Raw genomic sequence first — 14,925 nt, forward strand, 5'->3', positions numbered from 1 at the left:
TAAAATTAAGGCAAATGCCACGTAGTGCAAGTGAGTATTATTCTGGTGATGATTGCAGGATTTGCAAGCTCAGGATCGTGCGCATCGTATCGGGCAACAGAACGAGGTTAGGGTGTTGCGTCTCATGACGGTCAACTCGGTGGAAGAGAGAATATTAGCCGCAGCCAGATATAAATTAAATATGGACGAGAAAGTTATTCAAGCTGGTATGTTCGACCAGAAGTCCACTGGGTCAGAGAGACAGCAGTTTCTGCAAACTATTTTACATCAGGATGGAGACGATGAAGAGGTAAAGTGCAATTCCCACCCCTTCTCAGGGGTGAAAAATAAATCACCCATATTAATTGCAAAAATCAATAAAGAGATGAATTCTAAGCAAAAAATGTTCTATGACATTTTTGAGAAAATTAATATTTTCCGAGTTATTCAGGATTGCAAATGTTCATTTTTAATCTAAATACTGCAATACTTTTTTTTCCGCAATCTTTTTTAAATAACTCGAATACTTTGTGCAAATATAAAGCTTTTGGAATATCGAATCGATTCATTTTTGATTACCGTAGGTGTCATAATAGCCGAGTTATCACTCTGTAAAGGTGATTTTTTATTTTTCGAAAACTAAATTGCAACCTTTTACCGTAAAGTAATGACGAAAGAATACATTTTTCGAAAATGAATATAACCGTTTTTAAAGTGATTGAAAGAAAAAAAGAAATTTTTTAAATGCTTTTTTAAAAAAGTGCCAGCTTAAAAACTCGCGGAGTTATGTTATTTTTTTCCGAAAAAATCAGGTGGCTTTATTTTTATCATAACTCCGAGAGTTTTTGAGCTACGAACTTTTTTAAAAAATCATTTAAAAGGTTAGGTTAGATTGCAGTGTATTCTTTCGCTATTATTTTACGGTGAAAGGTTGCAATTTTTAGTTTTCGAAAAATAAAAAATCACATTTACATAGTGATAACTCGGCTATTACACCTAAGGTAATCAACATAAAATGAATCGTTTAGTTATTTCAAAAGCTTCATTTTTGCTTTATATGCTTACATATATTACTAACTATATGCTATTTGCGAGAAAACGGTTTTCGAGTTATTTATAAATCATAAATGGCAGAAAAATATGTAGTTTTTAGATGAAAAATCAACATTTTCAATCCTAAATAATAACTAGGAAAATATTAATTTTTTAAAAAAATGTTATAGAGCATTTTTCGCTTAGAATTCATCCCGTTATTGATTTTTGCTATTAAAATGGGTGATTTATTTTTCACCCCCGAGAAGGGATGGCACTCACATCCAGGGTGAAAGCTCACATCGCTACTATGTGACTTTTGTTTCTTCCATAATATATCTCTATTCACTGTTAAAATTTCATGTCAATCGATGCAGGTGTTCAGAATTCGGACCCTAAAACCATCATTTACTGGTCTAGTTGTTTCTTAGCTTCAATCTACTGAGACTGAGGTATTTATTGGGGAGTACAGTGTCCTGATAAGAACCCCGTGATAATCCGAAGATTGTTCTTAATTGAATCAAGAAAAATCTTTGATTTTTCTCGGTTGTTTAAGAAATTTCTTCGAGTGTCTTGGACCGTGTGTCTTCGAGTGTCTCAAGACCCAACCTTTTAACATAGGCTGTTATGTCCGAGGGTGATCTGTCTCCTAGGTCTGATAGGTCTAGCGTGGTTTTGCCAAACACCTGAAACCTGGTCCTGCTCCCTACGGGACGCATTTATACATTCCGTACATGTATACGGCACCTAGCACAATCCCATTGGTCAGATTTGAATTTTAAACCAATTAAACTCCGAGTGCCATACGCGAGTATGGAATGTAAGACAGTACCATGCGCACTTACGGAATGTACCTGGTAATTATGCTTGCAGCAGAAAGTAACCCCTGGCTATAGCTAATCTTGGAACAGTAGCTGTGGCTCAGTGACTGAGGCCATCGCTTCATGAACGACAGGTCCGTGGTTCAAATCTCGCGCCATGTGGAATACGAGATCTTAAATAGTCTGCGGAGAGTCCACATCTCAAACACTTCGATGCGATTTAGGGACTTTACTTTGATTGACCACGTTTCCGCACCATACAACAGGACGGGCCAGACATAGCACATATTCAGTCTTAGTCGGTCTTAGGCTAAGAACATAGTGGAGCGACGATATTATTTTCATTTGTTTATTGATGATTTAAAATGTTAAAAGTGGCTAAAATTCTGGATAGTAGTGTCGCAAACATTTAGTTAGATGAAATTTTCAAAAACCGGAGAAAGTGTGGCAAGTTTTGAAACCTTTACGAAAATTTGTTGCCACTTCATCTCCTAACTTATCTAAAATGTACCAGTTATGGTGATTACTACCTTTCTGGTCTCATAAAATCTCTCTTACAATTACTAAATCTATAAATTTTTGGGAATCCATCATTTTCTACAGCGAGACAGAGCGACGAAAACAAAATTATTTGAATCGATCTGGCCGCTCGAGCAGATCGCTTTACTATGTTCACACCTACTTGTCTTCACAGCTTTGGTTTGGACGCGATATCGCGCTGCTTGCTCGCCGCTAGCCTCATCGCTCCACTGTGTTCTTAGCCTTAGTCACTCATTAGCTATATAAATCTATAAATCGAAATTTATACTAATATGAAGTTATAAGTATTAATTGTATGGGTTGACTTTTTAAGTTTCTTGTTGACAGGAAGAAAATGAAGTACCGGATGACGAAACCGTCAACCAGATGGTGGCTCGTTCTGTAGACGAATTCGAACTGTTCCAAAAACTCGACCTTGAACGACGCAGGGACGAAGCTAAATTGGGATCGGCTCGAAAGCCTAGACTTATCGAGGAAAAAGAGCTACCGGACTGGCTGGTAAAGGAAGACGATGAAGTGGTACGTGGTAGTTTTTAATAACTTAACACTAAATAGTGAATTCACAATAACATAGAATTGCATTCCTCGATTAACAAATTTCCTAATTCATATTTTCCTTTTTTTAATGCTCTATAATTTTAGGAATCATTAAAGAATGATATAAAGGTATAAGAAATGGTATTTTAAATGGCGTGTCTATCAAGTGATATTTATGTTTCTATCTTGTTTTTAAGTATTATAATCGGAGAGCTGGCATCAAAAATATGCAAGAGTTTTCGGAAGGCCGATATTTTTAGAGTGGGTTACAATTTAGTAATTGAACGTTACTGTAGTCAGCACTTTATACAGGGAGGTCCGAACTGTATTCCGGAAACTTCGGCAGTATATTCTGCAGATTAAAATAAGTAAAAAAGTTCGTATAAGTATATGTCCTAAAATGCTTAGTTTCGGAGATACAGGGTATAGAAGTTTCATTTTTATTTCGATTTTCTCCAAATAATTTCTGAAGTAACGTCAATATTTGGATGAAAATTGGTGTCTGGAAGTTTTGTGACACGAGAAATTTGATTTTGATGTAAAAATGACTCCTATTTGCAGTGGGCGCCACCTACATGTATTTTAACTGTTTTGAAGAGTAATAACTTTTCGTCCGTTCCTGTATAAAACTATTGACTGAAAAAATATACATTTCCATGCCTTTTTACGTAAAAAAATGTCTCTTGGTAAAAATCACTTCGAGCAACCGTTCTCAAGATATCTAGTACGGAAATAGTCAATAGATGTCATTATTGACAAAAAATAAGCACACGTTGAGTACAGCTATTTGACTGAAATAATTAAATTTTTATTTTTTAAATTAATCATAAATTTTTCTGCGAAAAAATGACGATTAAGCAGTTTCTGTTGAACTTTCGGCACAAAAAGATTTCAAATTTAAGATTTCAGTTTGATAACTATTTAGTCAACATGTTTAATTTATGTCAATGATGACAGGTATTGATAATTTCGATTTCAAATATCTCGAGAACCATTACTCGTAGCGATTTTTACCAAGAGACCTTTTTTTGTAAAAAAAATCGTAAATATATATTTTTTACTCAGTAGTTTTATACAGGTATGGACGAAAAGTTATTACTCCTTAAACCAGTTAAAAATATGTAGGTGGCGCCCTCTACAAGTAGGAGTCATATTGAAATGAATATCAAATTTCTCATGTCAAAAAACTCCCAGACACCAATTTGCATCCAAATATTGACGTTACTTCATAAATTATCTGGAAAAAGTAGAAATAAAAATGAAACTTCTATACCCTGTATCTCCGAAAGTAAGCATTTTAGGACATACAATTATGGAACTTTTTTACAGTTCGGACCACCCTGTATACTGTAACGCGCACAAAGAAGCAATATTTATTAAGATATCTAAACCGTTTTCTCAAAACTTAAAATTTATACAAAATGAACACAATTATTAATGTAAAAGAATTTTTTTGTTTTAGACCAAGAGTTCAACAGTCAGACAGCAAAATAGTGGGACACGTGACGTCGGCGCTATGATATATAGGGCGTCTCTGGTCGAACTCACCTTAGAAGTTTCTATAGAACTAAAATATCTAGATCGGAGCTTTTTGCTCATCATTTTATTACATGTTTTGCAATGAGATCTCTCGATCAAAATAATTTTCAATATGGTAGCAGTTCCGGTAGTTGGCAGCAACTTTCTGATTTCAAATGTATAAACCCATTTTTTTCTGCATATTTAAATTCTCTGTATTTTTTTCTGCAAAATTAACCGTATTTGAGAAAAATATTTTAAATTTTTGGAGCTCAAAACTCTCCGATCAAAGATAAGTATCTCTTAAACGTTTAAGTTAGTGATTGGTACAAATAAAATTCTGTGAAAGAAGATATATGAAAAATTAACTAGTTGATTTTAGCTATTTTTCATTTAATTCATCAAAACGTTATCATAACTCTTTTTTTTTAATGGGAACTCACTTTTTTTATCTCGTTAAAACAATAAGGTGTTTTAATTCCTCATTTAAAGACAGCTATAGACAATGGCGTGAATTTTCCGAAATTTTGTTTTTGAAATAAATATTCACATGCCTTCTTTTTAAGATAATGTGTTTATACCGATCACAAACTTTCATGTTTAAGCCATGCGGCTTAGCTTTGACTGTCACTTTATATGTAGCTCTAAAAATTTATTTTTTTTTCAAAAAATTTCAAATATAGAGGGTTTGACATCAAAATTCATGAAGTTTTATGGAAAATTTAAATATATAGAAAAAAATTGGGGTTACATTTAACGTAAGAGTAGAGTTGCTGTCAACTTCCGGTACTTCCGAAAGTGTCGCCCTATTGAAACTATTTTCTGTCGAGAGGTCATTGTGAAACATTGATGTACAAAAAATGCTTTAATCTAGATATTTTAGTCTTCTAGAACTTAGTTACTGACTGTTGAATTCTTGTGCTATATTTCATTTGTTCATTTTGTATCAATTTTAAGCTTTAATTGAACAATTTAGCTGCGGTAATACCTCTTACATCTTTACATGTGTACCAGTAGGAAAAGTGCCTTACAGTATCTTTCCATTGTCAAAGTTTAACCCATTCTAAAAATATTAGCCTTATTGCAGATGTTTGACGCCAACACTTTGAATATTATGTATAATTTCAATGGTTTAATGTTTAACTGCAACAATAACAATAAAATATTACTTTATAAGAATACAGAATTGTCCATTAGTCCGAGGAAGTCCAATATCGACGTTGATGACGAAGATATGAAAAGAAGTTTTACATTAATATTGATTAGTTCATAAAGGCGCATATTCTAAAAATATTTTTGCTGTATACAGTGTCCCAAAAAATATAATGATAAAGTTGATTTAAAAAAAATGCAAGGGATTTTTCTCTACAGAGTTGGATTCAGTATAAAATTGCGGAAATTAACCGGAAACAAACATTTTTTATCTCCCTGTTTGATATCCAATGGATCGGGTTAGGTTAGGTTAGGTTGTAAGGTTGTAGCTTTGAATAAGAAGACTAAGGAAGGAGCATATCAAAAACCTTAGGTACACCGCGATGGGCCTCAAATATGACCGACTTAAATTCCGGTTTATCAGTGTCGTTCTAATTTTATTTAAAAAATGTAACACTATGATGTAGGGTAGAGACTAGGCCTAGGGTAGACTATTGAGTCTACCCTAGACTGGTGTAGACTCAATAATTTGTTGTTTTATTTTACGTTGTGAATAAATGTTGGTAGTTATTAAAATTGTTACAAAAATATATAATTCTAATAAAAATAGATAAGTTATGATAATTATTTATTAACACACATCCGATACGCTACTGAAGCAGGTAAGTCAAATTAACGTATCTAAATTCTTTGACATCTAATCTTTGACAAGTAATAAATAAAAGCTAAAATGCAAGAAAAATATATAATTTAGTTAATTTAAGTGAATTTCATAAATGATCGGTTTACTACACGTATGTATATTATATAGTCACTTACTAGCGAAAAAGTTGTTCCATTATTTCACTCAATTTTTGCCGAGATCTACCGCACGCTACACAACCAACTATTTTAGAGTCTTTTTCGATAAATCGCGAGAATGTCACTGTTAATTTAAGTTCTGCCACAATTTCCATCTAGATTTACTACCTTTATACAACTATCAGTAGTAGAATAAATAATAAATAACATAAAATAAGCTCCGTAAAAACTGACAAATCCACAAAATTTCAAATCAAATTCAAATGTGTCAAATGAATCGTCAAACAGAACTGTCAAGGATCCCCACCCTAGAGTGCTTTTTCCGCCCACCATGCATGAATACATGGATAGCATTATGCTCCTTCCTTAGTCTTCTTATTCAAAGGGTTGTGGGTTATATCGATAGATAGATATGTCGACTTTTCTTAACTTATAACCATATTTCAGTTTTCAATATGCTGAATTTATGATTTAACCAATTCAAGATCATGTTTTTGGCAATTTTACACATTACATGTTTTATTCCTTATTTCGAAAAATTTAGAGATTGGTATGGGTTAGTATAACGAAACAATTATAAGATATAGTAAACGCCACGAATGTTTGGGAGCGATTCATCGCTTGATGAAGTTAGAATCGACACGCGCGCTATCATTTTTACATTAAAAACGTAAATTTTTACCGCCGAGGTAAGTTTTTAAAGGCCCGGTCTAATCATCTGCCTGCGCTCCTCCTACTTATTCTAAAATGTTAGCGTGAATGACAAAGACGATACTATATCGCGTTTCTTTGATTGATTCGTTTTTGTGCGTCAGTCCATTGGTGTGCTTGCAGTGCGACCAATGGGGCATTCCAGTTTATATTTATAACCAAATATATGTTTTGACAAGACTTTGATAGTTTGCTGGAATCCTTTTTTAAGTTATTTGTTACTAATAAATATTTTTGTAATATTCTTCAATAATAATAAATTTCAAATTTCATGCACAAAAACATAAACAGACTATATATTGATTATTATATGACACCACGACACTGGAATTAAGTTTTATGTGACCTTGAACAGATTAGTTCACATGGTAGCGACCAATGAATCACTCCCAAACATTCGTGGCGTTTACTATATGAAAGTAGTTTCGAAAGCAGTTTGCCTTTGCCAATACTGTACCTAAGTACTATATGATCTAGATCTTTTCTAGGCTTTTGACTGGAAAAGAAAGTAGAAAACATTCTCCATTTTTAAATACAAAATGACAGCGATCTTCATTTCAAAGCCATCTCGACCACCATTTACATTTTTATCGATTAACCAAAATTTAATAAATAATAGTGTGTACTATACTAGAATATAATGAATCCAATTCTGTGTAGAAAAATGAGGGTCCCAATTTAAAAAAAACTTACAACTTTATCATTAATTTTTCGGGATACCCTGTATAAAGCATTTTCTTAGGATGTGCACTTTTATAAACTATTCAATATTCATATGAAACTATCTTTCTTGTATTCGTCAACAACGACATTATTGGACTTCCACAAACTAACGGGACTCCTGTATATAAATTTTAGGTTGATCCTTGGAATTACGACGATCCGGAAGCAATAATGGGAAGAGGTACAAGACACCGCAAAGAGGTTGATTATACAGATAGTCTAACAGAGAAAGAATGGATGAAGGTAATTATACCAAATTAGTTTAATCATATTTATTGAAACATACCAAATATTTGCTATTTTCTAAATTTTATATGTTCATATGATGGTTTATTCACAATTTGTTTACTTGCATTATAATTATCAGTAAGCACTTTGATTGCAAAGTGATTTTGTTTGGACCTGTAAAATATTTACATTTATTTTCCCGTATTTTGAAAAACGAAAATCAAAGCCAACAAATGGCAGAAATTACATTTTAGTTTGTAATATTTGATATTACAGTAGACAATTATACACTCTTACCATTAGTTACTTCATAAATTCGCTTTTATTTCTGTAAGCTTCTGAAAACGCTACTGGAAAAACTTCGGGAATCTCTTTTTTATGTAGAAAGCTACACTAGATTAAAGATACGCGGAGCAAAAAATCTCAATTGCTCTTCATAAATTCTTCTAACCATAGATAAATGAAACAACTTTAGATTGGAAAGTGCCCATAATAAGGACCATGTAAATTCTATTTGGTGCTATTCTTGCAACGGTCGCGACCCAAAGCTTTTGATAATTTCGGAGCGGTTCGGCTTTTTCTGGAATTACGTCGCCAAATATATTATTTATTCAAATTTATTATTATTGTCTTTAAATTTTATAAATAAAACACAGTGTGTTGCATATAAAATAACTTTATTTTATATAAGGACATGTATAAAATACCTATGGAACATTGGAAACCGACGTTATGACACGATGGTTTTTGCAGTTCACAGTTCACACAGGTTAAGTTTTTTTAATACCACTTTTTCACAATTATCAGGGGTTTGAGTAAATTTAAATTAAACTTACAAGATAGTAATAATTGCTTTGAAAACGGACGCTTTAAACACTTTTCGGTATTTTTTCAATGCGGACGGTTTAAATTTTGAAAGATTATAATTTTTGAAGATTCTGACTTTGACAAGAGAAAATTATTTCTGTTCTTGTTTGGCGGTTGTTCTTAGCACCCGCTATAGCAGTGCCAGATCCCGTACAACGTATGCGACCCAAAATAATTATACGTTTTAGCCGGAAGCCGAGCATTCCAATGTAAATTTATTTAATTTATCTATGCTTCTAACTAATAAGTGACAGCTGACGTTTCTAGGAGTAAAACTTCTAGAAAGTATTGATCGCCTATTGAAGAAGAATATGAGTGTTCAAGTAGGCATCGTAGTGCTAAGTTGGCATCGAATAGGCAATTAGATGCATATGAGAGCATCAAAACTAATAAACGTAAAGATAGTATCACAGATTATACAGATTATAAACTTATCGTCAAAAGCATTGTTTTGGTGGTTCCAATTTTCGGATTCGAGCACTAGTTAGGTTACTAGTTTGCGCACATAGCACGCCCACTTATGGCTTCTAAAATTGTGCACAGCGCCTGACTGGCCCAGTTATTACGCTGTTTAAACGCGAGTTTATTTTTGCGCACAGGAAATTTTACTCGTTTGCTCATCGTCATAAAAAACAATTTTCGTACCATGAATTAGGGACAAGATTTTTATCTGTATACATATAGTATACCGAATCTGTGATAGTATGAACAGAGACAACGGTCCAATTCCGTCTGATTATCTGTTCCTATTGCTCTAGTTCGGTAATTAATTGTTATGCTTGTAGATATTAGTTTAGTTTTTATCATCTGCTGATGACGCTAACATGGTTAGCGAAACGCGCGTCCAGTGCAAAGTAAAGTGTTTTGGTGTATTGTGGTTTAGTTATTTATTTATTTTGCTGATTAGATTAACACCAAAGGTTCCAACCCTCAACTGTAAACAAAAAATATCTAGATATGATTAAAAAATTGAACTGTTTTCCATGTCTCATGTAATATTTTCTGATAACCTGCTGAGCCTTTAGAATTGCCCCAAACTTATATTTTGTTTTTGAAATAGGCAATCGACGAAACGGATGAAGAGGAGGAAGATGAAGAACCGAAGAAAAGAAAAAATCGAAGACGCCGTAAGAGAGGAGATGATTCAGACAGCGACGCAGGCCCCAGCAATAAAAAGAAGACAAAAGGAAAGGGCAGTAACGACGATAAAATAAAAAAGCAGATGAAGAAATTAATGGGTATCGTAACAAAGTATACTGATAGGTATATATTAATATTAAATACCAATTGAATTGACTGACTAATGACGTTCATTTCTTTTTTCAGTGATGGACGCCTACTTAGTGAACCGTTTATGAAATTGCCACCTCGAAAAGATTACCCCGACTATTATGAAATAATAAAGAAACCAATGGACATTGTGAAAATTCTAACTAGAATAGATGATGGAAAGGTATTTTTTCTGGATATATAATATGTTGAAATTTAAAGAACTGATAATCTAATATTTGTAGTATACTGATATGGTTGACTTGGAACGAGATTTTATGCTGCTATGTCAAAACGCTCAAATATATAATGAAGAGGCTTCGTTGATACATGAGGATAGTATCGTGTTGCAGTCGGTGTTTTCCAATGCTAAGTCGCGTATGGAAGTAGATGGAGAGGAAAAGCATGATGTAAGTAAACATCTAGAATTATGATACCCGTGTTTTATTTTACTTCAATTTTATCTCATATTCATAGAAAATTAAAATGTAACTACCACATAGTAAACACATTTTGGCAGTGCTTAAAGTCTAGCTAAGTAGCTAGTAGAAAAGCTAAGTAGAGAATACTCCGAGATAAAAATCGATATTTAACTGTTGTAAAAAAGGGGATAATCACTGCAGAAGTATTTTTAAAATTAAAGCTAAAGACGGAAAATCTAAATACTCAGAAAACCCATTATTTATTATTGTATTTCTTCCAAAAGAGGAATTGTATACTGGGTATAAAGGTAGGTTCATAGACACGTGAATTGCGAAATGTGAATTGCGAATATCACAAAATAAAACCGTCTTTTCTTTACGTAGTTCATATAATAGCGAAATTCTCAGTTAATTCTAGGCATATTTGTGTTTTTAAACACATGTTGTAAATGTCACTTGTCAGGTTTAATTTTATAGTTTACTTTTATAGTAAGTATATTTTTATTTAATGGATGAAGCTACTTATTGCTGGCGTAGAAGATGAACTATTGCAGTATATTTATTAATAAAAAAAACAAAAATAAAATATGTACATAGAAAATTATTGGAATATGTGAAGTAAAAGTGAAAACAGGCAAGGAGCATATTACAATTTAGTGCAATAAATGAGAATTAACGATGAAAAAAATTAGAAACTACCATAGAACGTCTATAAAGGATTGTGGTTCTCAATGGTTTTGTAAATCTTCCAACAACATTACTAGTTTGCAGTCAAAACACTGAACTTCGTACTGTAAATTTAAAAAAAAATTAAATTAGATTGTAAACAAAAATAAGTACCTAATAATGTTTATGCACAATTTTTTTATACCTTTTCAGTTTCTTCCATTTTAATCCTTCCATTTAAACAGTGTCAATATTAAAAATCGCAAAATATTAAAACAATTTTCTGCTGCATCTGTATTTTTTTGAAATTGGCCAATAACAACAATATATTCGCAATTCGCATATCGCAATTCGTGTGTATATGAACCTACCTTAATATGTCTATAGCCATTATAGGATAATAACACGGCATATAAATCACACGGCAGGCCGGCTCGCTTTGGCGGGAACGCTACGCGCATATCCTTGCGCACGCCGCGCGCCGCGCGCCTCCATTATGGGTCGTAGTCAGTCATGATACAAAGAATACAAGGTATGATATTGCGCAGGTTGGTCACTACGTCACAGGTGATAAACGGCACCATTGGTCGGCAAGCTCTGCGCGCCAATTTCAAATTGTCAAACAGATTGTGTCATCTGTAAAATTTGATTGTGTCAAAATGTGAAAATAATTTTTCAAATGTCAAGCTGGATGTCAAAACATAACTTTTGGGGTTATGTCCTAATTCTTCCCTATTTTAGGTCTTTTTTTATTAGTGGCAATTGGACAATATGGATATTTTTTTTGTATGGCGTATGACGTCACAGGTGGTATGCGCAAACTTAACGAAATTGGAGCCGCTATCGATCATACCTTGTTTTCTTTGTACCATGGTAGTCAGTTGTAGTATTTGTCATCGACAACAAACAGTTATGGCAGCTTTGAGTCAGTAGCGTGCCGGTTAATTTATTTCATTCTTTTCTTGAGCGATATATTTTGTTTTTTTAGTTTTATTTTGGTTTATTGTGTGATAATATTTGTTTTTTATAGTTTTATTTTTGTTTTTCTGGACATTTTTAATATAAGAGTGGTATGGTAGTGTATTATATATTACATCACTTATTAATAAACTATCTTTCAGGTACCAATATTTTTAAGTTTAATAATTGCGTCAAATACAATTTCCTTCAAATGTTTACTTGGGCATGTAGTGTGATAAAAAAAAAATAAGCTAGGGATTGCTTCCAATTGGTAAAGATACTACTTACCAGGGTTGGAAAAAATCAAAAAAATCAGATTTTTTTTTTATTTAAATCAGATTTTTTTTATTTTAATAGAAAACATTATTTAAATCGGATTTCCAAATAATTAGGACTTAATTCCAATTAAATTCCTATCCTAAATGGCTAAATCTTCATAACTCTGCCCAATACTGACAACATTAACAATTACGGTGCGTGTCATTTTTCCAGACATCGGTCACCAATATATTCTGCAAAAAAAGTCGCTCGCTTCAAATCAAAAGGATTTTTTTTGAAATGCCACAAGTGTATTAATTTTTGTAATTTCAGCGCCTAGGGGTAAAAGTAAAGCACTTTTTCGCCTAAGCTCAAAAGTACAAAAATATATTATTAAACTGATATTAAGCGTCAATTTCAACGAGTGTACAAATTGTTACTCGATTACTTACAAGGCATTACTTTTTATATTATTTGCAATGTTTGGAATTGATTAAAAAATTATTTGTAATGTTTAATTTGTAAAAATATAGTATATTCTGCTCGGAGTAAAAATGTACTTTTGTGCCTCCCTGTTTACGCTAGTCCGTCAAACGTATAACATCGTCAAAAAAAGTATAATTTTTACTCCTTACACAATACACTATTGTTCGGAAATAGTCTTAAGTCGAGAATGAAATTAGTATTATCTATTGTCAAAGTGTAAAATAAAAAGATATAAACAACATATTTTCTGATTTGAAGATATAGTCCATCAAAAGAACCTTTTTCTGCACTAGAGGTTGCGAATGAAATGTATTCGAACAGCATTTTTTTGTCACTTGTACATAAATTTCAAAATAAATCCCTGCCCTTTAGAAGTATAATGGATTCACACGAAATTACTTCAAAAATCGGTCCAACATTTTAATTGATAAATAGATATGTAGTAGGTACCGTATGATCGAAAAAAAATGGCGTCCAGTTGGCTGGGAAATGACGATCGATGACATTTCCCATATAAATTTACATATAAAATGACAGCGATCTTCATTTCCCAGCCAACTGGACGCCGTTTTTTCTCGATCATACGGTATATGTGTTGTACAAATCATTTTTTATATAGTTTTATAACATTTACAATTTTTTTCATTTTATTAAACGTATTTAAACGTTACAATAGTAAGTGTAACATTTTATTTAACGAATAGATATAGGATATATATGTTATAGAAATATTTTTTATAGTTTTCTAGGACACATTTTTATAACTTTTACAGTTATTTTTCGATTTATGGTAAAGTTTTAAAAAAGTTGATTTTTTGATTTAAATCACATGATTAAAATTAAAAAGAATCACTTGATTTAAATCACGATTTAAATCATGATTTAAATCATTTGATTTAAATCATGCCAACCCTGCTACTTACCATAACTACATTAGACACCCGAGCTGGTTTAAACTCTCTGCTCCCCTTCTCCTGGTCATCAAAACCTACAATATTATCACGACCACTATTATAAAATAAATTGCACTTGATATTCATATCATCAATACATCGAACACAATATCGATTAAGTTCATCCGGTTCATCGAAACTTTCAACTTTTCTTTTTAGAGTCTCAAATACACCAAGATTTTCTAAGCCAGGTTTGATATCGATATCATATATTCATTTTCTTAGTGTCTCTGGGTCTCTGAACGTGGAAGGCAAAATAGATTTGTCAAGAGCGTCTTGTATATTTTTAGCCTGGAAAAGTATATCGCCAAACATTTATATTTAAATTCATCAGTTACTTTTCTTCCTTTAGCTGATTTGTTAATTTGTGCAATTTGAATATTAGCAAAAAACAATGGGATAGATCATCATTTTATAGAAATTTTAAACAATGGCTTAGAAGCAGAGTTAGCCTGGCCGTGTGATTTATATACCATGATAATATAATGATATAGAAGACGATGTTTCTCTTTTTTTAAATTCACTGGGTGATCATTACTGGAAAATCTCCAGGAAAACAAAGTGGAATCTATATTATACAGAGTGGTCTTAAATAAGTGCAAATATCTTCAGGGCTGCTAGATTTCAATAAAAAAACATATTTTCTCTTTACCGTTTTTCAAATAAGTCCATAATAACTGAGCTATTAAAACGAAAATTAAAAAAATATATTTTTTGCTTAAATTGGATCTTTTCTGGGTTTTCTTTATTGTAAATGTAACCAACCACCTATGTTGCCATATTATGAAGATATTATGTTTTTAACTAAGAATTAAAAACACTTCAAAAAAATTTTTCAAGAACATTTTTTCGCGATTCATAGACGTGTTTCTGGAGTCGAAATATACCAGCCCTAAAATATTTAAGACCCGCCCTGTATAGTAGTTATATCCATTGTCTACCGGATGTTTTTACAAAAGTGAATCAGCCCCATATAGCTTTATTTTTTCTGATGTATTTCAT

General features: G+C 32.3%; 1 protein-coding gene across 1 annotated transcript in view; it reads left to right on the forward strand.

Moving 5' to 3' along the window:
- LOC115883870 (ATP-dependent helicase brm-like) overlaps positions 1–14,925 on the forward strand; it is a 220,412-nt gene that overhangs the window by 204,201 nt on the left and 1,286 nt on the right. Inside the window, exons 23-29 of the mRNA XM_030902283.1 lie at positions 59–289; positions 2,700–2,891; positions 3,015–3,038; positions 7,950–8,057; positions 9,970–10,172; positions 10,236–10,362; positions 10,424–10,588. Of these exons, the coding sequence (XP_030758143.1) occupies positions 59–289; positions 2,700–2,891; positions 3,015–3,038; positions 7,950–8,057; positions 9,970–10,172; positions 10,236–10,362; positions 10,424–10,588 (1,050 nt within the window). The remainder of the gene's footprint in view (positions 1–58; positions 290–2,699; positions 2,892–3,014; positions 3,039–7,949; positions 8,058–9,969; positions 10,173–10,235; positions 10,363–10,423; positions 10,589–14,925) is intronic.

Source organism: Sitophilus oryzae, unplaced genomic scaffold (assembly GCF_002938485.1).
Source record: "Sitophilus oryzae breed Bouriz unplaced genomic scaffold, Soryzae_2.0 scaffold_2006_pilon_pilon, whole genome shotgun sequence".
NCBI lineage: Eukaryota > Metazoa > Arthropoda > Insecta > Coleoptera > Curculionidae > Sitophilus > Sitophilus oryzae.